The 24,681-nt window shown below is 38.0% G+C and overlaps 1 protein-coding gene and 1 long non-coding RNA gene across 2 annotated transcripts; one reads left to right on the top strand and one right to left on the bottom strand.

Moving 5' to 3' along the window:
* Positions 1-15,377: 15,377 nt before the first annotated feature.
* Positions 15,378-16,661, bottom strand: LOC134628686 (putative nuclease HARBI1). Its single transcript, XM_063475433.1, has 4 exons — positions 16,226-16,661; positions 16,038-16,153; positions 15,852-15,963; positions 15,378-15,757 (listed from the first exon to the last, which is right to left on the bottom strand). The coding sequence occupies exons 1-4, from the start codon at positions 16,659-16,661 to the stop codon at positions 15,381-15,383; spliced, it is 1,041 nt and encodes a 346-aa protein (XP_063331503.1). The 3' UTR covers positions 15,378-15,380.
* A 4,852-nt stretch (positions 16,662-21,513) lies between these two features.
* Positions 21,514-24,591, top strand: LOC134628685 (uncharacterized). Its single transcript, XR_010094001.1, has 3 exons — positions 21,514-21,609; positions 21,706-21,762; positions 24,365-24,591. It is a non-coding gene; the product is annotated as an uncharacterized LOC134628685 (long non-coding RNA).
* The last annotated feature ends 90 nt before the right edge of the window (positions 24,592-24,681 follow it).

Below are 24,681 nucleotides of genomic sequence, written 5' to 3'. Positions count from 1 at the left end.
CGGCTCTCCAACGGGAGATTGAGAGACCAGTGTTGGACTGTTAGAACAGCTTTGAAATTCTTATGAGTTGTTCGCACTAAAGTTAAAAACCATCATCATTTCATGCGGCTACCCCTTCGGCGCCAGCTGTGGGCTCAAGGCTGGAGCCGAACAAAAACTCCCTGATAACGACTGTGTTGAGTCTGTTCCTTCCCATTCCATACAAGGCCACCTGAGTTGGCTGGAAGACTGTTTACTTAGCCTGGCAGGGCGAAGGACACTGTCTCAGCTTGACTCTGGACATACACACACATACACATACACTGATATGCACACACTGATCCCCCCTCCCTTTCCAAACGCCTTCGATGCTTGTGCCCTACCGGGGAAGATGGCAGTCGACTGGACCAGCGCAGACATGCTGCAGGACCGGAAGCGCTGTCTACACCGGCTCTCTCTTACCCTTTACCCGCCCCTGTTGCTTGTCTTGTGTTTCTATGGTGTATTGATAGTCATGTGCTTTTTGTGCTGAGGTGTTTTTTTTCTGTTATCAAACTGTTCTCCCACTAGGAGCTCAGTCTGAGTGGAGTTTTTTTCTCCTCCTCTTTCCTCATGTTACATATTTTCGTTGTTTTTTTTCCTATCAGCCTACCTTTCTGACATGTCTCCCCAATGTGATGTTTGTGTAAAGTTGGTCAGAAGGTTCCTTTGTAAGTGCGCATGCGCCATTAGCGTGCTGCCTGCTGTAACCCTAATTTCCCTTGGGATTAATAAAGTATATTGATTGATTGATTGATTGATTGAAAACAAGAGAAGAGCTACACTGCAAAATCTCCAGTGTTAAATTGACACTAGAAAGTGTCTATATGTGTCCACTCTTTTGAGTGTTAAATTAACACTTTTGAATGTTAAATTAACACTTTTGACAGTGTTATATTTCTAACAGTAAGCTAGTCAGTGTTAAAGATTAACAACTAACACTGAGCAGTGCTGATTTTCTATCACTGGAAAATAACTAAAAATGCTAGTAATATTTCAGTCTTAGAAAATTGTTAATCTTTAACACTGACTAGGTTACTGGTAGAAATATAACACTGTCAAAAGTGTTAATTTAACACTCAAAAGAGTGGACACATATAGACACTTTCTAGTGTCAATTTAACACTGGAGATTTTGCAGTGCAGGGACAAAAATAACAAAAACAAAATTCCTTCTTCAGTATTGTTTCTATTTATGCATACTTGGTCTGTGTGTGTTTGTGGCTGTGCGAGCGCAAATGCATTACCTTTATGCAAATTATTTTTTGCAACTGCACGACAGATATGCATAGTTTTTCATACAGGTTTTAGGCTACAGCAAAGTAAGCTTCATAATTGCATGCTGGGTGAATGGAATTATGTATTAATAAAATAATAAACTAATTAATAAATATTTCGTTGCAAAGATAAGAAATACACTGTAGACATGATTCTGTGATGTATAAAGCATTTTGTCTTGTTCCATTCTCCCTCTGTTTCTCTCACTTTTTGTGTAAAGCTCCGTCTACATCCACACTCTAAAAAGTAATTCATCAGGCCTTTTACCACCACTTGATTAAATCCATGGCTGCAACATAAAAATTCTAATTTATTGATTAAGATAGACCTTCTAAGTTGCAAACTTTATTTTTTGGGGTTGTGTTGAATTAATAATGTTGGTAATTACATTAAATTAATTTTATATGTAATTTGAAATTAAATCCCAATGTTAGTGGGTTCAAAATAAAATTCAAGTTGTAATTACTTAAAGAAATTGAATAGATAACTTATTTTCTTTCCACTGTAACTTCTGATTTCAAATTCCCTCCCCTACCCACTTAACTAGCCCGGGCAAATTCACACATGTTGCGTTGCATGGTGGACTTGCAAGCTTTTGTAAAAGACATTTCAAGGTAAGTAACATTTCATTTACAAATAACAATTCTACCAAAGCAAAGCATTTGTGCTAGTCACCTGTAGTGGATTTGTGTATGATGTGATGCTCATACAGATAAGGAAATACTTTGCACTACCACATGTAGCTAATGCTAGCCATTCTAAACTTTAGCACAGGAGAGGATAAGACTTATAAAGTTTCATTTCACAAAAGTCTTCAGCTAGAGAGTGCAACTGTGGCTAGGAAAAGTGTGGTTAAAGTTTTGCTACACAGTGCAATCTAATTTTGATCATAGGCTGATTTTGTTTTTCTTTTTACCAAAATTAGAAGCCTTTAAACTGTGAATAGTTTTGTCAGAGGGATAACCTAGAGGTTTCTTTTTTCCGTCTGGCTCACCTATTTTGTGTCTTTATAAAACTTGCATGACCTATACGTAATATTACATTGTAAATGATTTGGTTACTATTGTGATACAGCTTAAAGTAAGTATTGTTCTTGATCTTAAGAGCTGTAGCTATCTTTGTTTCTTTAAAAAAAAAAATCAGATTGTGTGAAATATTGTTAATGTCATTCCAATAGCATTATTCTGGCATAGGCTGTGTGAATCTACTTAACATTAAGAATTTATGTAAGCAGTTAGTATAGTGTGATAATCTAGGGTCATTAGTGCTTTGCTAAGAAGGGACACATTTTTTACAAAATGGGCTGGGAGTGAACAATGTGTAAATTCGAAACCTCTGCAAAAACAGGGTTGCTAAAACATTAGAGATTACACCACAGTTATGGTGGGGAAGTCTCCCTTGTCTTCATCAAGATTGTTTTTGTTCCCTCAAAACTTGGGTTAGCCTTAGATCACATCTATCCTCTTTAAATAATGTATTAGAGCATTCATTAATGCAGTATAGCTAATAGTCTGCAAGGTTTAATTCTTCTGTTTGTGTGGTCTACAGATAAAGGAGGAGTTCAAGAGTTCAACCACTGTAAGCCTTGAATGGCTACACTTGACCATTGCACACCAAAACTGATGGATGTCATTTTATCAAGGGGAGGAGCTAAGGGAGTGAGAATCAGGCAGATCAAGGACATGCTTCTTGAGGTAGGACAACTATTTAAACTTTGGGTAGCTTTGAAATGCACTTTGTTGGCAGTCACTCATGTATTTTATACTCATACTTTATTTTTTCTTAAATAGCACAATACAATTGAAACACACAGAGAAGTAGCCATCTGCTGCCTTATCACTTTCCTTGGAGAGAAGGAAGAGGACCTTTTCATGGAGTTTGGTGTAAGTAATTCAGCATTGTGTGTACGTGTGTGTGTCTTCCATTGATCATCTGAATTCATTAAGATTCAGTAAGTATAAAAGTCTAATCTATAATTCACTAACCTATTTTTTAAAATTTGCTTTACAAGGACACCGAAGAATTTAAGGCCAACCTTGAAAGGCAGGTGATGAAAATTGCCATCATCAGTGACCAGTACACCCCTGGATCTGACCATAAGACTGCAACCATTGTGGTGGAGGAAACAAAAATCATGGAGGGCCAGAATTTCCCAAGGTGCTGTGTTTTGCTCATGGGCATAATATATGCTCTCAATCTGAGCTAATGCAAGGATCTGAAATATACTTTTGAAGTTTTTCAGAAGCTGTTCCTTGACCTTGATGGAACCAGCATTATGTTAAAGATGCTGACTCTGTTTCAAAAATTGTTAACTGTTTTGAATCCTGTATGTGTAACATTGATCTTAAAGGTGTTTGCTGCATTGTGTAAAAGAAAGATGCAAGATCTTGTTTGTTCAAGTTTGGTAGGCATTGAAAGTTAACATTTACTGAACACTTGCATGGAAGTATTACTGTAACAAAATGTTTTCTAAGTAGATTTTTTACCAATTGAACACATTTGTTTCTGTGGTGTTAAATACATAAAGGCATATTCTATAACTTAGCTGTGATGGTATAAATCTAAATTTCTGGTTTATTTTCACTTTTTAAATACCAAGTGTTGAAATGCCTACAGTTAAAAAATAAAAAAGTTATTTGATAAAAAAATGTTGAATGAATTCCTTTCTTAAAAGCTATTACAATAAAAAATAAGAGAAAGCTAAAATGATGATAATAATGATGAAAATCAGCAACTTAATATTTTAAATAATGAACTTTAAAAAATTGTTTTTGTAATTGCTGTAATTAATTACATAACACTTAAAAATCATTTTAAATAATGTGGAAAAAGTAATTGGAGGAACATAATTTTTATGAGTAAACAACTTAAAAATGTGTTTTTAAGCTACCAAATATTACGTAAATGGTAATTAAAATCACCTTTGATTATGGAGGAAAAGTTAATTCCCCTAACTCAATATAGTTTGTTGGTTCAATCTAATTTCAACATAAGTTATCGTAACTCAAAAAGAGTAATGGAAACTGTTGCGTTAATTTTTTTTGTTGAGCTTAAACAATAGTTTTTAGAGTGCAGATCCAAATCCACTTTCTGTAACATCATGCAAATACTGCCAGTTATATTAGAAAGAAAGGCACGACACTGTCTCATTTGTGTAGCAATATGGAAAGTGTGGCGGTGAGAATATAACTAGATCAAAATAAAATACAGGTCTGACTGATTGTAGAGAAGTTTTTAATTCAACATTAGCTTAAATTTAATGTATAAAAGGATTCTGACTCAAACAATGGGGATATCATCAAAAGTCACCCTCTGCTTAGTGACAGGTAATATCATTCTCATGTTTTTGTTTGTTGAGAGTTACATTTATTTGAACTATTATGATGAAATAACACTTTTGTTGCTTTTCAAATTTTATAACAGCTGCTGTGAGCTTTTTGGCTGTGATGAGCAGAAAAAACAACAAACCCTATATGGACAGTAAGAACAATATGTTTGTGAGTAGGTAGTTTTTGCGTATTTGCGTATTTCTATTTATTTCCTTGCTGAAGACCTCTGCTCTTCACTTCTGGGTAAAATATATTTTATTCCATAAAAATGTATCAGACACTAAAGTTCTTTAACTTTTGGGTAAATATATTTTGGACAATGGAACTATTGTAATTTCAACTATATACACCACCACCACTGTAGATTTTAAATCAAACAACTGAGGTGCAGACTTTCACGTTAAAGATATTTACATCACCAAATGCTAAATGTTTCCTTCCTTGATATGCCCTGCTAGGCCTTGTTCTTCCAGAATTTCAGTAACTAAAGAGCAAGCTGCATTGTTTGAGATAAGTTGACTAACTTGGCCTTTGACGAATCTATTTGCACTAGACTGCACTTGACTGGATTTTTTTATTTTTAGTTTATATATATTGTTGATTTAGTGGCCTTTTGTATGTAGTTGATATTTTGTTAACTTGTACAGCACTTTGGTCCATGGATGTGCTATATAAATAAACTTTGACTTGAGTTGAATCTCAGCAAAGATTTCAGAATCTTGTACATTTCAGAATCATCCAACTTCTATCAGCAGTCATGCCTTAATGAACAGTAGCAAACATGTTTCACTGCCATAACAATACCATAGCAACATTTAACAGTTATGGTATGCTTCTTATCATAAACTGTTTCTCGCCTTCCCATACTTTTGTCTTTCCATCATTTTTGTACATATTAATCTGGGTTTTATCTGTCCAAAGGATTTTTCTTTCTTTTTCCAGAATCCGGAAGGGTCTTTTGAGATGTTTTCTGGCAGGGTTGTTTTTGCAGTAACCAGTGGTTTGCACCTGGTTGTAAACCATGTATTTCCAATCATGAAACCATAACTATCTTAAAATTATAGCTTTTTAATGAGATTAACATTCATCACTAAACAATATAGTGTAAAATGTATGAGTACAACATTAGCATCATGCAGTTTAGAATGACATTTTACGGCAATATTTGTTGTTCACAGATTCCTTTGTGCCATTCCTACGGTGATCTTATATGGAAATAGTTTTTTCTGCAAACACTTATTTTTACAATCTCTGGAGGATAGAATGAACTAAGTTTCTTGCATTTAAAAAAAACTGTATTTTTTTGTAGGCAGTAATCTCAGTCATTACTTTTGTGACTAATTCATTCCACACAACGTCCCAGGTCTTGCAGCCAGCGTCTCGGGCTCCAGGTCTGGTACTACACACTCCAGTTCCGCACACTCCAGTTCCGCACACTCCAGTTCCGCACACTCCAGTTCCACACACTCCAGTTCCACACAATCCAGTTCCACACACTCCAGTTCCACACACTCCAACTCCAGGGTGAAAACCTCCAATCCAGCACTCAATCTTGCACCCTCCACTTCTGCAACCTCCAGTCCCAGTTCTGCAAGACATGCACCAGATGTCATAGGTATGACACAGAGACAGATCCTCTTGTCCAGGGGTTTCCAACTCCAGTCCTCGAGAGCTACTCTCCTGCAGCTTTTATATGCATCCCTCTACCAACACAACTGAATCCAATGGTTGAATTACCTCTTCAGCATGCCATCAAGTTTGGCAAAGGCGTGGTAACAAGCGATCCATTTGAATCAGGTGTGTTGGAACAAGGATGCATCTAAAAGCTGCACGACAGTAGCTCTCGAGGACTGGAGCTGGGGACTCCTGCTCTAGTCTATACATGACTCCAGAGGACAATAAATTGTATGCGTTGTTGTTTATACCTTTTTGCAGGTTGGCCTATCGTTATTGGGGTGTGTCTGGGAATATTGCTGGTGATTTTTGTGATTGCACTAATACGGTACAGACAGAAACTCCTCAGGATGCCAGGTGAGGACTAGAAATTTGACCAAAATGCCATCAGATCAGCCAGATCTGCCAGGATTACTGTAAAGCTTCACTTTGTGGCCCGTCTGAACAAACGCTCTGTTCAAATTTTTATAACAGAGTGTTAACAGTTAAAATGACATGATTTACATGCTCAGGATAAACAGACACACAAACAAATATGATGTCCTTTACATTTATTCAAATCCTCCTCCTCCATCTTAGCACGTTGTGTTGTCGAGAGATCGTCAAAGCAGAAGATACAGTCTGGATATAACAAAGAGGTACGTGTGTGTGTGTGTGTGTGTGTGTGTGTGTGTGTGTGTGTGTGTGTGTGTGTGTGTGTTTGTGTAGTTTGCATATGAGCACTACACCTGTATCCATCATCCTATTATTTTCGTCCTAGGGAAATACTGGAGATCCTAATCATTATGATGAGATAAATGAACAGAAACAGCAAAGGAGCTCATTGCACACTGTTTATGCTACTGTGAGTCCTCCTGCAGAGTTGGTCCACTATGAATCTGTCAATATTCAGAAGAATGGAAACACACTTCCTGACAGTAATAAAAATGGGTTCTCTAACAAGAAGAAGAGAGCCACCGGTCCTCCAACAGCAGAGCCAACTCTCTATTCCACTGTTATAAAGCAGTTACAACAATAATATTGTCAAAATGTGACGAATGTCTTTTGTTTCTTGTTTTTCTCCACAACGCTCTCTTGTGGCTGTAGCTCAAGTGGTAGAACAGGTCACCTACTAATTGAAATGTTGGTGGCTTGTTCACTGTTTGTCCCCTAGCTAAGATACTAACCTCAAGCTCCTCTCCGATGTATCCTTGGAGTATGAATGCGTATGAATATTAGCTAGAAAGCACTTACAGAGAAAGCATAGAAAAAAGTGCTTGTGAATGAAGCAAGTTGTGTAAAGTGCTTTGAATGCTCATAGCAGAAAAGTGCTATATAGGAACCAGTCCATTCACCTTTTGTGGACACACTGGTGTGCAACTCTTAGGTTCATGTTTTGCTGTCTTTTTTGTCAGTGTGTATGCCAACAGACTACCATCATGATGCTATCCAATCAGCAGTGTAAGATTTGGAATGAATCTTGATATTGTCTATAATTAGTAGTAGCAGTTTAATTTATTTACACATATCATACATTTCCTAATTTATTAATTGCTAAAATGCAAGAAGATTTTTTTCTACACCCTAATTTCCAAAGTGATTCTAAGAGCATTTAAATACAAACTGGTTTCTACATGAAACATTAACAAATTATTTTTAATGTGATGCATTTTAAGTCCACCCCATTTCAAGAACATGAGGTATGGCTAGACTTATCTTTGGTCTGTTATTTTTTGGTTTGTCTGTATGCCATACTGCCTTTCTGTCAACTGGAAAATGTGCATACAAGAAAATAAGTATACGCAGTTTCACTGGTTGTTCCTCCAAAACAGATGCATACTTTTTTCATAAAAAAATAAATATACTGAATGATTTTCTGTGTGTATAGATCTTTGTACTCTTTCTAGATGAAACATGCAATGGACACAATGTTGAACACATGCAAAAGGAGACGTTAAATATGCTGGAGACAAACGTGGGGGAAAACAACACATTTGGGCTAAAATAAGGAACTAGTTAAGCTAATCAAAGGATAACATAACAAGGGAAGTGAAACGTATTACAAAACAGAGAAGTGTTTGTAATAAAAGTAAACTTGACAGAAAGAAAAGGAGGTGAAAAGTAAAGAACAGGGAACACAAGGGAGACCGGAGAACTCAGGACTTGACCGAGAGAAGATGAAACACATTCTAACACACAGCTAATGTGGAGAACAGGGGAAACTGAAGAAGTAAATACACTGTTAGGAATAATATGATTAAATAAAGCTGTTTTTATTATTTTTAGACACATTGCAATGTGCTTGTTAAAGGAGTTTGTCATACAGGTTTGAAGCTAGTAGGTTTGCATATTATATATCAGCTATTTCCTTCTATTGTTTTTGTATAATTGTTGTTTGGTTATGTATATATGCGTCTATGTATTTCTGCTGTATGAATACTTTTCACATAATGGTTCATAACTACAATACTTTCTGTCTGGATGTTAATATCTGGTATTGTTTTAATCGAAAGAGGGACACTGCTCTCTGACAGTTTTTTTTTTCTTCAAACAGAGATCCTGATTTTCACCAGGGGTCCGTTCTTCGTACCTCGCTTACTACATCCAAGATCAAATGACACATCCAAGATCAAATCATCGCGCCAACTTTGAGCTCGCTAATCCGGTTCTCCGAACACACCTGTTGTTGACGATTAGTACAGCTGGATGAAGTAATCTGAGATCACTGGGTGGCTTAAAAGGGGCTACGCATCGATAGTAGAAACATTGATCGGCAACCCTGTGATTGGTCGGCGAAGATGTCGAAGGAGCGCGCTCAGTATTTCACGGCAGCAGAGCAAGAACTCTTGATTGAGGGATATCAGGAGTTTCGGAGTTTAATTAAAACGCAGGGGAACACTGCAAAGGCTGCAAAAGCAAGGAGAGAGGGCTGGCAGAAAGTTGCTGACAAATTAAACTCGTAAGTAATTTATTATATTATATTACATTATATCCTCTTTCACATTAGAGCCACAACAGGACCCACTAGAACATGGGAACAAGTAAAAGTGAAATATAAGAATATTCTACAGAATGGTAATATTTATCACTTATATTGCTTTTAGTCTCTTGAAAAGAGACCCTGAAATAATCTGTTTGTTTGTAAATAATACCCTCACGGGAAAATCGATATCTCTCTATGAGCACACTGTCGCGCTGAGCTAAAGGATCCTGTCTATCCCGCAATATAGGCTGAATTCTGAAAATTCTCCTTATCAATCTTGCACCTTCCCAAATGGGTTGCTCGCGTACAAACGGACAGGACATGGCTGTGACAGACTTCCCAAATCCACCTTCGCTTTTATAGCCGTGGTCTCTCACCTTGATTACACGAAGTAATTTACTATTACTACTCTAACATATGAATTACATCTGAAATAATCAAATACATGAAATAGAATGATTAATAGTACATTTTCCTTTTTTTAGGAAATGACCTGTATGTATCTGTATGACATCAATAAAAGAATCAAATACTGCATTATCTTTAGTTACATTGATAATATTTATTTATGGAAAAACAGTGGAGAAATATCGCTGTTGCTTTCGTATAACTGAAGCGGACATACCTGAATGGCCGCGATCTAATCCTGTTTACATAAAGTAAGCCTGCTCCCAAGCAGGTTTACGCTTACGGATCTGTTGCTATGACAGCAAGTCCCGGATGAGCTTCGGAGAACCGAACGATCCAAGATCACGCGAAATCGTCAACAATCAAATCCAGCTAACTTACTTAGCGAGGTACGAAGAACGGACCTCAGGTGATTAGATATTCTGAGTCATCATCAGTTTATCTCTTCATCTCTTCTCCTTTTAGTCTATGGTTTTCTCACTCTTTCTGCAGAAACAGACTTCTTCAACATCATGAAAATACTTCAAGATGTTTGGTAGAAAGAGAACTTAAAGTTGTGCAGCAATTGAAACTAAAACTGTGGAAAACTATAAAACATTTCTGACCAAAACAATGACAACATCATTAAATCAATCAGCTTAATGACAGGTAAGATTATTCTGCTGCTTGATTTTCTAGGGGCTGAAAGCTATTTTAAGTGTTATGATGAAATTATAGTTTAATGTACAGTATAATGCAGTATGAATGTTGGAAATTATGAACAAAAACTATAAGATAAATCGTTTTTGACTGTAGTTTTAAAATTACACAAATGTTTATAACTAATAAAAAGTAATTATTTGACTATCAGATCTGAATAATTCTCAGTACTAATGATGAGTTTCTGAGTGAAAACAAAGAAATTAAAAATAACTGCTTGTTGGGAACGGCATTTTGATAACTGTACTCTTAAATATAAATTGCAGAAAAAATTCCAACCATAAATTGTCATGAAATGGCTGTGCAGGCAGGCAGGAAAGCACCACAAGCAGACTTCACGGAGGTGGGTGAACTCAAAAATCGCAGCTTTATTTGCTGGAAAAATGGCGATACAAAACTAAGCTGGGAAATTCGAACTCACGAGGAAACACAGGGAGAGTAACACAGCTATGAGGGGGGGCACGACACGGAGCTGAGGGAGAAACGGACATAAGCACACTTAAGGATCATGAGGGAAGTGAGAACTCATGGGGAGCACAGCTGACAAGAATAACCACAACGAGACGGGAAGAGCAAACACAACATGACGCACACTGGCGCGAACCTATCAAAGTAAAACAGGAAGTACACAGAGATGCAGACTGAAGGGAGAGAGAACACGGAGGAGCACGAGGGAGAGAGGACACGACGAGATGGGGAACGCAGAAAAACATGACGGAATAAAACAACCTCACAGAACTCATACCGCTATATAAACACAGACACACAGAGGGAGACACAGAGGGTAACAAAACAGAGGGAAATATAATAAACTAAACGAACAGAACAACCGAGGCACTTCCAGAATAATAACAAAGTAGACTTAACATTATACAAACTGACGTGAAACTACAAGAACACAAAACACTGGGTCATATAGCCCAGGACCATGACAATAAATAGCTTAGGACTATAGCATTATAATTATATTCATGTTCACCACTATTGAATATATTGTTTAAAACATATGAATATGGGTTAGTCTACAAGTACCTTTAATATCTGAAGACATTTGACTGCACTATTTACTACTATTTGACTTCACAACTTCACTGCTAGATTGCTGCTTAAAATGACGATTTGTACCACGTTTACATTGATCTTATACTCATATAGCTTATTATGTCTGATGGATGGAATAACCAAAGTTTTCTCTATTGAAAAAAACTGTGTGTTTGAGTATTTTTTGCAGACAATAATATCATTCATTACTTTTGCATTTATACTTTCTTTTTATCGTCACACAGCTGAAAGACACAATGAACCAAGAAATCTGACACTGACACAATCATGCCTGACAGAAAATGAAAGTGAGCAGTTTTCAGGACATCAGGATCTCAAGTATCTGACTCTTGGGTTAGTGATACAAACAGCTGCCGTTGCTGTAGAAAAGAAATGTCTACTACACTAACACGCACAGATACATCTACTTCATGCACTAATCATGAGTACAGTAAAAAAATTAGCTACCATTACTGCTGTCTCCTTTTTGCAGGTCTCCCTATTGGTATCGGCGTGGGTCTGGGACTGATTACTGTAATTGCACCAATTCTGTACTGCAATACACATATAATGTACACGATACATACTTTCATACATAAGTTTTAATGATTGATTGATTGATTATACTTTATTCATCCCGAGGGAAATTAGGTTAAGGCTGCCAGCCGTGCCAGCGCCGTCTTACCCATCCGACCATACATACATTACACAAACATCACATGGGGAAGACAGGTCAGAGGGGTATAACATGGAAAAGCACAACATGAGGAAAGATAAGGAGAAAAAAATAACTCCCCCCAGACTGAGCTCCAACAGGGAGATCAGTTTGAGAACAGAAAAAAACACCTCTGCACATAGCACATCAAAAAACTCTTAATACACCAAAGAACACATGGCAAGCAACAGGGATGGGTAAAGGGTGAGAGACATCCAATGTAGACAGTACAGCCGGGCCTGCAGCCTATGCGCTGGTCTCCATGATCCACCGTCAGCATCGGAAGGGAATAAGCGTCGAAGGCGTTTGGAGGGGGGAGGGGGGATGAGTGTATATCTGCATGTGTATATGTCTGTGTGCGTGTGTGTGTGTATGTCCAGAGTTCAGCTGAGACAGTGTCCTTCGCCCTGCCAGGCTAAGTAAACAGTCTTCCAGCCAACCCAGGTGGCCTTGCATAGGGGAGGAACAGTCTAAACACAGTCGTTATCAGGGTGTTGTTGTACAGCTCCAGCCTTGAGACCGCAGCTGGCGCCGAAGGGGTCTCCGCATGAAATGATGATGGTTTTTACTTTAGTGTGAACAACTCATAAGAATTTCAAAGCTGTTCTAACAGTCCAGCACTGGTCTCTCAATCTCCCGTTGGAGAGCCGTGAGCTTTTCACTCAATGACCCATTTCGAGAAACTCACGCCTCGTCCCATCGTTTTAATCCCAGCGGGCAGCCTTGTGGGGGTTTGAACAGCCGGTTCCGCTTCCTTAATTCTTCGATAAGCCAGGGCCAAGCCAGCTCCGATCAGCAAGAACCCTGTTATCATGGTTCCGAATAGGTAGATATCTTCAGCAGTCAGGCTCACCTGAGCCCAGACTTCTCGTTGAAGTGGTGTCAATTGCATTCAGAGACCAGTTGATCAAATCCATAATTCCTCTTTTAGGTTTTAGAGAACAAACTGTGAGAGAGTGTTCCAGGGAAAGTAATACAAAAAACACGAGACTAGACAAGGACACAAGAGGCTAAGCAGGGAAGCTAAGGGAGAGGAGGAGGAGGAGAAAAGTGCGACCGCCTTTGCCAAGAGCAAGAGAAGAAATTTTATGAGTGTTTCTCTTCTTTTGAGTGGAAAAAATATATAGGAACATCACAGGAGGTCAATTACAGGAACTTGCCTCTATATGTATATATAAAGCAGGAAGTAGGGAGATATGACTCTATGACTATTTTTAATGTTGAATGGATTAAGGAACCATTAGCTTTTAGGCTAAACACATAGATACACAAATAAAAATATCTTCTTACATTTATTCAAATGCTACTCATTTTAGCGAGTTGTGGTGTTGAGGGATCATTCGAGAAGCGAACAGATGCTGGACATGGTACAGAGGTATGTGTGTGTGTGTGCCTGTGTTTAGTTTGCATATGAGCAAAACAGTTGCTTTTATAATACCACTTCCCTTTTTCTTACCAGTGAAATATTGGAGGTCATCATTATGAAGAGATTAATGTCCATGACCTGGGGCCCGTTCTTCGTACCTCGCTTACTACATCCAAGATCAAATGACACATCCAAGATCAAATCATCGCGCTAACTTTGAGCTCGCTAATCCGGTTCTCCGAACACACCTGTTGTTGACGATTAGTACAGCTGGATGAAGTAATCTGAGATCACTGGGTGGCTTAAAAGGGGCTACGCATCGATAGTAGAAACATTGATCGGCAACCCTGTGATTGGTCGGCGAAGATGTCGAAGGAGCGCGCTCAGTATTTCATGGCAGCAGAGCAAGAACTCTTGATTGAGGGATATCAGGAGTTTCAGAGTCTAATTAAAACGCAGGGGAACACTGCAAAGGCTGCAAAAGCAAGGATAGAGGGCTGGCAGAAAGTTGCTGACAAATTAAACTCGTAAGTGATACATGATACTACATTATATCATGTGATATCATACAATACCACATTATATTATATGACATCATATCCTCTTTCACATTAGAGCCACAACAGGACCCACTAGAACATGGGAACAAGTAAAAGTGAAATATAAGAATATACTACAGAATGGTAATATCTATCACTCATATTGCTCCTAGTCACTTGAAAAGAGACCCTGAAATAACCTGTTTGTTTGGTCATAACAGCAACCAAGAAAAGGGCAGAGCAACAAAAGACAGGTGGTGGTCCTGCACCCCCTCGTCACACCCCGGCAGAGGAGCTGGCCCTAGGGTTGAATGCCACCAGACCCAGTGTTGAGGGCATCCCTGGGGGCAGCTGTTCCTTAGACCAGCAGCCGGGGTGCAGTAGCAGCAGCACCTTCATAACTGGTAAATGAGCTCATAATTCCATTTGTACAATGCCAAATATGTGGTCGTTGCCTTAATCAAAATGCTGGTTGTACACTGACATGTATTGACACTGTGGGTTTTTGTGTGTGCAGTTGTACATGACACTCCGTCACTTTTACCTGTTCCCATGCAAGGGGTGACTGAAGCATGCACAGTAAGTTGGGAGATATATATATATATATATATATATATATATATATATATATATATATATATATATATATATATATATATATATATATATATATATATATATATATATATATATATATATATATACATACATACATATACAATCTGTTGTGTAATTATGTAGACCAATAGGCTGTACCACATCCCTTTGTAACACCATGTTGTTCCCAATGCACAGGACAGTGAACCAACCCTGTCAGATGACTGTGGTTTGGAGGAAGTCCCTGTAAGTGCATGCATAATTTGGCCTGAATGTGTATCTACTTGTGTACTTCCATGTGTTTCTGACTGCAGTATGGTTTGCAGGCAAAGAGGCCGGCAGAGGGGCCTGATACAGAGGTGGGTGGGCAGTCTTGGAATTAATTCTACCTCCTATATGACATGTATTGACCGTCAAATGTTGTCTCTACAATTGAAACAGGGTGACATCCGTGTGCTCTATAAGAGAAGTCTCCAGCAGAAAATAGAGTACACTGAGCTGAAGAAACAGAAGCTTCTCGGTGACATCGAACTTCAAGCTCTAATGAGGCAAAAAGTTCAACTGGAAATTGAGTTGCTACAGAAGGAACTACAGAGTAAGTAACAATACACTTTCATACAGAGCACTATTGGTAACCTTGCGTGGTACAGTATATATGATTTTCTTTTCCAGGCAAATGATGACTGCCTTCTGTTGGATGAGACGGCAAAAGATGCCCAAATAAATCTCAAAGGAAAATATGTTTTGTCAAGTGTTTAATATACGAAATTGTGTTGCACAATTCTGTCCCGTGGAGCTCTGCCACTAGGTTGGTCCAAGTGCACTGGCTGGAGGTCATCAACAGGCTGCACCTCCACCACGGGGGTCCTCTCCTTTCTGATGGTGGCAATGTTGTGCAGTACGGCACATGCAACAATAATGTCACATGCCCTGTCAGGTGCAACCCTCAGACCTTTCAGACACTGAAATCTCCCCTTTAATTGCCCAAAGGTCATTTCAATGCGTGCCCTTGTCCTGGCTAGAGCTGCATTGTAGCGGGTCTGTGGCCCAGGGTTGGGGTCAGGGAACGGTGTCAGGAAGTACTGCCTGCATGCATAACCCCTGTCTCCAAGGAGAATCCCATCGTAGGCCCCTGTATAATGGTGAAATGCTGTTATGTTAGGCCCAAAATAAGTATGACATATCAAAATAAGTATGACATATCAAAATAAGTCTCTTTTTCTTACCACGCTCAAATAATGTGCATAACCCTGACTCTCTGAAGATTCTTGAGTCATGCACTGATCCGGGCCATTTAGCTTCCACATTTGTGATGTGGCACATGGAGTCACACAACATCTAAGAGATTTCAGTATATGTGAACACACTCCATTCCATTATATATTACCATCTGAAATATTAGTATTACTCACCTGCACATTTATACTGTGGACCCCCTTTCGGTTGACAAAATCCCCTTCATTGGGGCCTGGGGGGGCCTTGATTGCAATGTGTGTGCAGTCTATGGCACCAATCACATTGGGGAAGCCTGCGGACAATCGCGCTACAGTTACAGACATAGGTCATGATTGCATCACATTCATTATCGATTTTCATGTACCTGCAATGGCAAAAAAGCCCTGTTTGACAACCTGTGGTCTCACGTGGCTTGGGAAAACCACAAACACACCCAGGAAATGCTTGAGTGCCAGGTATACTTTGCGAATGGAACGGCAGACAGCACTCTTGCCAATGTTCTCTGCGTCTCCAACAGCGTACAGAAACGTGCCACTCGCAAAGAAACGCAAGGCAATGCACACAGTTTGTGCAGTTGTTAATGCCCGACTACGGTGAGTGGAACTCTTAACATAGGGATCCAACAAGTTGGTTAAGTAAATAATACCCTCACGGGAAAATCGATATCTCTCTATGAGCACACTGTCGCACTGAGCTAAAGGATCCTGTCTATCCCGCAATATCCGCTGAATTCTGTAAACTCTCCTTATCAATCTTGCACCTTCCGCAATGGGTTGCTCGCCTACAAACGGACAGGACATGGCTGCGACAGACTTCCCAAATCCACCTTCGCTTTTATAGCCGTGGTCTCTCATCTTGATTGCACGTAGTAATTTACTATTACTACCCTAAAATATGAATTACATCTGACATAATCTACTACATGACATAGAATGATTGATAGTACATTTCCCTTTTTTTCAGAAATGACCTGTATGTATCTGTATGAAATCAATAAAAGAATCAAATGCTGCATTATCTTTAGTTACATTGATAATATTTATTTATGGTAAAACAGTGGCAAAATATCGCTGTTGCTTTCGTATAAATGCAGCGGACATACCTGAGTGGCCGCGATCTAATCTTGTTTACATAAAGTAAGCCTGCTCCCAAGCAGGTTTACGCTTACGGATCTGTTGCTATGACAGCAAGTCCCGGATGAGCTTCGGAGAACCGAATGATTCAAGATCACGCGAAATCGTCAACAATCAAATCCAGCTAACTTACTTAGCGAGGTACGAAGAATGGACCCCTGGTCCACTGTGCCACTGTTGATTTTTAGAAGGATGCAAACAGACACCCTGACAGTAATAGAAATGGCTCCTCTCCTGTGCAGGGCGGTGCCACCAATCCTCCAGCAGCAGAGCCAACTCTCTATGCAACTGTCACAAAATAGGGGTAACAACAATATCATCAAGCTGGGATGTGTTTTCCATGCATAAATATTATTCATACATCTAAAATAGATGGAGAAATGTTGAATGGATTTCAATTTAGCATATAATTTGGTCAAATATTTTAGTGAAGGCTTGTTTGATATAAATTTTGAGTTTACTTGTTGGCTGTTTGATATTTGGGGTTTTATGTAGCTAGCACTATGATACAGATGTCCCTGCTAATTTATATGTTCTTGAATATAATTGATGCTTATCATAAATGATTGTGCTTGGTGACTCGGCATCTTTGGTTTCAGACAGTGATTCACAGTAAAATCTATCTTGAATTATTCACTCTTACCAAAATAACTGCTGAAAGGAAATAAATTATTGGTTTCATCCCAGGAGCTGATTTAAAGTTAATCTTTTTTTTTAACAATGTGAACTTAAAAATACATCACCTGTTCTTAAATGTTTGATTTAAGAGCATTTTTATTTCTACATACATCGCATGTTTTCCATTATTAGCCAGAAATACTTGATGATTTGTTCCTTCTCTGGTAACTAACAATATCCTTTTAAGTATATTATTTATGAAGTTTACTTTGTCAATATATGGTTAACTGCACATATTCTGAAGATGTACATACATATAACCCATTGCACAAAAAATAATTAAAGCTATCTATCAAAACAAATATATGCAGGTTTAAAAAATGCCAAATAATATCTTCTTTGAGTAAGGCAATATTTTAGTTAAGGTCCTGCAGTTCAAGACACTTTCCTTATTAAATAAAAGGGTAACGCTTTAAGAGAGAAAAAAAAGCTTTTTGTTGGCGCCATCAAGTGGAAAGTCTTTATAAATACAAGTACAGTGTATTATTTACTTTATGAAAGAATGGGAAGTGCTAAAAAAAAACAGACATACAAAAGAATGAAATGGAAAAGAAAAGAAAGCAGCATAAATTACTATAACAATAGTGGAGTTTGTGAGGGTACAACAGTTATGCAGGTGTAAAAACATGATGGTAATTAAAAAGAATCTTTAAACTCACCAAAAGGTTGTACTGACAAACCAGTTTTTGTTCATTTTCAGCAATGTCAGTTTTGCAGGTAAAACCAACTTTACAAATCTGCAGTGCTACTCAAAATGATCACTGTCTTTCTCCATTTATGAGCTGCTGGGCAGCATGAGACACAAAGAATTGCCCAAACACATGCTAAAATAAATAAAAAAACAGCACTAATACATTACTAACAACAACTGAATTATCTTGAACTGCATGTTGTCCACGTTGAGCTGGCTACTGCTTAATGTTGTGAGTGGCACTAAATGCGTGTATTACAAGAGTCACTGTGAATTATCAGCCATAATTGGTAATAATTAAACATTTGCTAAAATTCTAAGACAGGAGAGGCAGAGGGAACAGACAGCAGTGAATCTAACCACCCACTGATGAGACTCCTAGAGTATTCAACTACTGAGAAATCTGACATGGATCCAAATACATTTAACGGCACTGATAAACTATGCCAATAAACCATATCACCATGAAAAATGAGTGAACTCCCTGAACACCCACCACACCCTTAACTGGAGGCCACTTAACTATAGAACTAAAACCTGATAAAGGGAATGAAAACTGTAAATTCACACAGCTGATGCAAGCTGTAAGATAAATAAAGATTGAAAAACCTACTAGTAAAATGCACAAAAACAATTAAACAATTATTAATTTATTCTTATTATAAACATATATATACAGACACACACTGCATTATTTGCATATAAGTGAATGGCGTAACATGCAAATATGTAGTCATGCCAGCAGCCAAAAATAAAGACAATAGTGAAGTGTTGTGTGTTACTACCTGTAATAAACACACAATAGGATTAGACCCAACATTTGTAACTGGGTATTGTCAAGCTACCATGTAAAATGAGGCATAGTTTTACTGTAACTCTGAATACACAACCAGAGGTACAGCACAAAACTCTTTGCCCTATACATAAGCAGTCTCTGTGCCGCCCCCCCCCCCCCCCCCCCCCCCCCCCCTTTACTTTTACAATCCATATCTCATGTGCATTTTTTGATTTTTTTTTAATGATTAATAATTGAGTCAATAACTGTATTGGCCACTCTGTAGTGGTCATTGGGGTTGGCAGTAATGAACTGGTCATATGCCAAATGTAATAAAAAAAAATCTATGAGTCTACACATTTTTAAAATCTCATCATATTCTAACTGTCATTTCTGAGCATACTACAGTCTACAGTTATTTTCTGGTTGGATGCATTTTGCGTGTCGTAGTATTATTAGTAGTAGTGGTAGTAATAGTATTTTCTTCATTGTAATTTACATATTACCATGTCATGAAAATCTTTAAAGTTAAGATCTGAGTTGTCTAACATATTCTGCCTTCTCATTTTTCCCATCACAACCTTTATTTGCCTCTCTCTCTCTTCACCTACACCCCCATCAATTAAATTGTGTTGGATTATTTTTGTAGGTATAGCCAAAACTGACATTCACTCACTGTATTTTATTAAGTAAAACATCCATAACCTGTTAGTTGCTCACCTTCCTATGTTAACAGCTAATTTCCCTTTGGTTGCTTTCTCTTGTTCTCCTTTCTTTATCTTTTTTTATAGCCCGATTTTGCTTCTTTAGGGAAAGACATGACTCAGTGTGCAGCATTCACCTAGACAGAATAAATTAGCGGAGCCTTAGAGGAAAGCCTGATTGTTGGGTAGGCTAATCTATTTTGTATAATTTGTTAGTTGTGCAAATCAGAGTGTCATGTTTGCCACCAGGTAAAGCAGGTCTCAAATGCAGGACTCTTAAAAGACCAGTGAATTTATTTACAAAGTAGAGAATGTGCAATGACAATCCCAAACATGAATCCCATAACAGTGATAGTCCCGATTCCCAAATCCCAAGGATTCTCTCCAAGTCAGCTCTCCACAGTTTGTACACCACTTGTCTCTAACAGGTAACTCTGCAGGTTTACTGTATACAAGAGGACACAGGTAAGTTTCTTTACAAGACAAAAGTAGCAAACCAACTAGTACCAGAGCTGGGATTTACACTGACATAGTAGCTCAACAATTCAGCAAAGACTTAAGCACAGCCATTCCCTTAAGTAAGGCCACTGCATAAAATCCAGAACACCACAACACACACGTAGACACACAAACGAGGACAGTAGAGAGGAGAGGCAGAAAGCACAAGTGGAATAAGACAGACAGAAAACAGTGAGTTAGACGATGACAGAGGGACCATGACACAGAGAGCCTCTACTATTTTTGGAATCAAAGTGCAGGCACCCAGCTACTTTATCCGGAAATTTAATTATGACCCCAATTACTTAGAAATACTGTAAGTAAATAAACAAAATTCCAGGGGTTGCAAATGCCTCTCATAACACTGGGGCTCTTGGTAGTCCCCTCATAAAGAGGCCCATGTACACAACATATAGACATTAGGTATGGTTTTAGATTCACCTGTTAATGATGAAAGCATAATCTAGTAGGGTATCTATATCTCTTCTCACTAGGTATCGTCCTTCACAATTTGATTTTAAGACACAATCCACAATAATTTTAGGAGCATTAATAAGTCATTTTAATACGATGCATTTTAAGTTAAATTTATACCGATTTTGACTTTTTGCTTTGTCCGTCCAGCTGATCTTGTGTGACATATATGGTAAACATATAAAATAATATGTAAATAATAACAAAACTCTACTACGTTTTCATAATACCATGCCTCTGGATAGACTACATTAATACTTTTTCATGCAATGGGTAGATACGTAGAACACCTGCTAACTAATATCTGGTATTATAATTATTTTGATCCAAAGATAAGAGAGACATTGTGGACATTGTTCTATGATGAATATTTTGCTCAAAGCAGAGAAAGATGTCATAACATGCAGCTGGTGATTAGCAACTATGAGTCAACACTCTCGCTCTCCATCTATTTCTTTCTCTTCTCCTTTTCTATCTCTGTTTCTATCACTCTGCATAAAGAGATTCACATCCTGTTTCTTCATCATGCAAATATTTCAACTTCTGTGGAAAAACAAAGCTGGCACTCTCTCTTTTGTGCAGAGACATCACAAGCAAGTGAGAATATAACAATTTAATCAGAGCAGAGTACAGGTCTCATGACTGATCATAGGGGCATGTAGCTTATTTAGCTTCTTTTTTTTTTTTCATTTTGGATCATAATATTATAATTTTAGATTAAAACTGTGGAAAACTATAAAAAGTTTCTGACCAAAACAATGGCAGCATCATTACAAATCATCTGCTTAATAACAGGTAAGATTAATCTTCTATTTGATTTTCTTGGGGCTGAAAGTCATTTTAAGTGTTATGATTAAATTATAGTTTTATTCATTTAATTTTCTATAACAGCTGCTGTGAGCTTTTTGTCTGTAATGGGAAACAAGGACAGACGTGTCAACATTAACTGTAAGTACAACAAAGATGTAAACCAACATGCAAAATACTTCTGCACGGAGGCACGCTAGTAACTTGAGTTATTTACTATACTTGAATACAAATTTCAGGTAATTAGATAGTTACACCTGTTTTGATTTTATTGTTGTTTTTATACCTCTACTGTTCAGTTATGAGAAAAATGTTTTTACGACATTTATCAGACAGCTATACTTACAAACGTTGCTGTGATTAACTCTTATAACATGAAAGACAGCCATTGGTTAAATCATAATGCTGTATAGCAGCTAAAATTAGCTTATTTTAACAAACAGCGCAAGTGATACTCATTACTGTTCATCTAAGTTTCTTTGAGTACTTTCTTTTTTATTTTATTGCTGTTTTTATACCTTTAGTCTTCAGTTCTGATGAAAATGTTGTACATAGATTTAACAGACATTTATAGTCACAAGTAAATCCAGTGGAGTGGTTTGGTTTAAACTAGATTTAAACCAACAATGACCTTAAAAATATGTAGATATTTTAAAATAAAATAATTAAACATACTAACCAAAAATGGATTTAGTTACATTTTGGAACCTGTTTCCGGAATCCAGTAGCTAGCGAGCTGATTGGAGACCATAACAGTCAATCAGAATTTTTGCATTCAAGTCTGTGATTAGTTGGTTTTATTGCACACATAATGCTGTACAGAGTTGCGTGCACACGGAGCAGAGATGTTGTGAGTGCGAACGACACACTGAGAGGCGGGTTAGAAAAGTGGTGATTTTTGGCCCTGATGGCTTGCCATAGAGAGCAGGTCCGTCAGCACTAGTGATGGGATTTCCGGCTCTTTTTAGAGAACCGGCTCTTTCGGCTCGACTCACACGGTTTCGGCTCCGAACCGGCTCTTCAGGTTGTTTTGTTGCTTTAATTAATTTATTATTAACAACAATATAAAATTATGCACTGAACTTCCAAAACAGAGCTACCTAGATCACTTAAATTACACAATTGAAAGCATATGTGTATTGTTTGTGTATTTATACACAAGCACTCATATATATTCAAATAATTTAACAAAAAAAATGTTCATTTACCTGTTACTACCACACACCAAATCCGGTCGTTGGTACTTCCTGGCTTGTGTAGCCACTAGGTAACAAAAGCTCAACACTGCGCCTAGCATTCTGGAGCACTTCTGTTGTCTTTTGTACGTGTTTTGGAGTTTTTACATGCTTCTGAGTTTTTATGTGCTTCTGAGTTTTTACATGTTTTGGAGTTTGTATGTGCTTCGGAGTTTTTACGTGCTTCAGGGTTTGTACGTGTTTTGACGTTTGTACGTGCTTTGTCTCTAGGGGCCACCGTAAATATACTTTTATTTATTCACTCCACATAAAATGTAATAAATAAATCATATAATACAAAAACCAACTATTCACATTTCAACTTTTAACTATTTAAATTTTCAGCTTTTTCCTTTTAAACAAATTTAAAGTGAAACAACACAAAACACTGCAAACCACAACACAATTAAATATCAATTAAAATATGAAAACAAAAAGAAGATGCACATTCTCTGTCATATGGGCCTGCATGAATAAACTTTCTGAATCCTTTATCATCTGCAACTGAAAATAGTTGTGGATGATTACTATACCTTTCTAATGTGACGTTGTTGTCCCTGGCTCTCTTTCTCTCTCTCTCCCTCCCGCTCTGTTCCTGTGCTACTGCGAGTATAACTACCGCCCCTCCCCCCTCTTCCCAGCGCAAAGCACAAGGCTCGAATGCGGAGTTAAGCGGAAAAAAAGTGCGAGAGAGAGGGTGAGAGAAAGGGAAAAAAACCCACGGCTTGCGATAAGGAGCCGACTCGCGTCGTTCACGTCAAAGATCCGGCTCTGAGAGTCGTTTCGTTCGCGACCGACACATCACTAGTCAGCACACAGAGCAGAGGTCTGAGCAAGAGCAAATGCCAACTGCTGAGCGAGAGGGGCTGTTATTGTGTGTGTATATGGATAATAGCAAACACTGAAATACATTTCTTGCACACAGCTATGAATTTTGTTCGCTCAAATTAAACTTTTCTTCACTCAAAATTATTTTCTCCTCAAAATGCAACATTTCGCTTGCAAAAATGTTTTTAAGGGCGCTCAGGCACAAAAATAACTCATGCTACTTTTTCTTCTTCGGCGTTTAACAGCAGCTGGCATCCTTGTAGATGCAGTGCTGCCATCTTCTGTTTCAGTCCGTTACAACACTATTAAATCCTACTGCTTATTCCTGCGTCTTTCAGGATCTTACAAAGCTTCAAATGAGCGTTGACTATTAAACTAGTCGTCGACGATTTTGATAGTTGACGTAATCGTGACTAGTGGACTAATCGTGGCAGCCCTAACACACCTGCATAGGTGCTAAAATGAACTTATCACAGCATGAGTGATACTTTTTACTGTATATTAATATATCAATAATACAGATTGTCTTCTTGCTGCCTAAAAAAATGTCAAACAGCATCTACACGCTACTAATAAACAGATTAGTAGTTTTAAGTGTTGCATTGAATGCACTATATACACATCTGCTGACTTTGATTGAGAAATTAACCTTTGCTTCATACGCTTCAACTCTCTGACAGGCTACAACAAACCAGTGAACCAGACCACATTTCTTGGCGCCTCGGCTACCATCAACTGCAACTATACAAGAGTAAAAGAAAGTGGAATTAAATCCTTTTGTAGAGAAATTGCAAGTTCTTATTGCAATAATCTGATATCAGCTTATGACTCAAATTACACCAGACTAGACAGATTTTCTCTCAGAGATGATAAACAGCAAAGAGTCTACACTGTGATCATTTCTGCACTGACCCCCCAAGATGCTGGAAAATACCAGTGTAGTATAAAATCTGGTACATCCACTTCTTGTTTAACTGAGATCCACCTCTATATTTTG

Source organism: Pelmatolapia mariae, linkage group LG6 (assembly GCF_036321145.2).
Source record: "Pelmatolapia mariae isolate MD_Pm_ZW linkage group LG6, Pm_UMD_F_2, whole genome shotgun sequence".
In the NCBI taxonomy this organism is placed as follows: Eukaryota; Metazoa; Chordata; class Actinopteri; order Cichliformes; family Cichlidae; genus Pelmatolapia; species Pelmatolapia mariae.
This window is presented reverse-complemented; position numbering and strand designations above follow the sequence as displayed.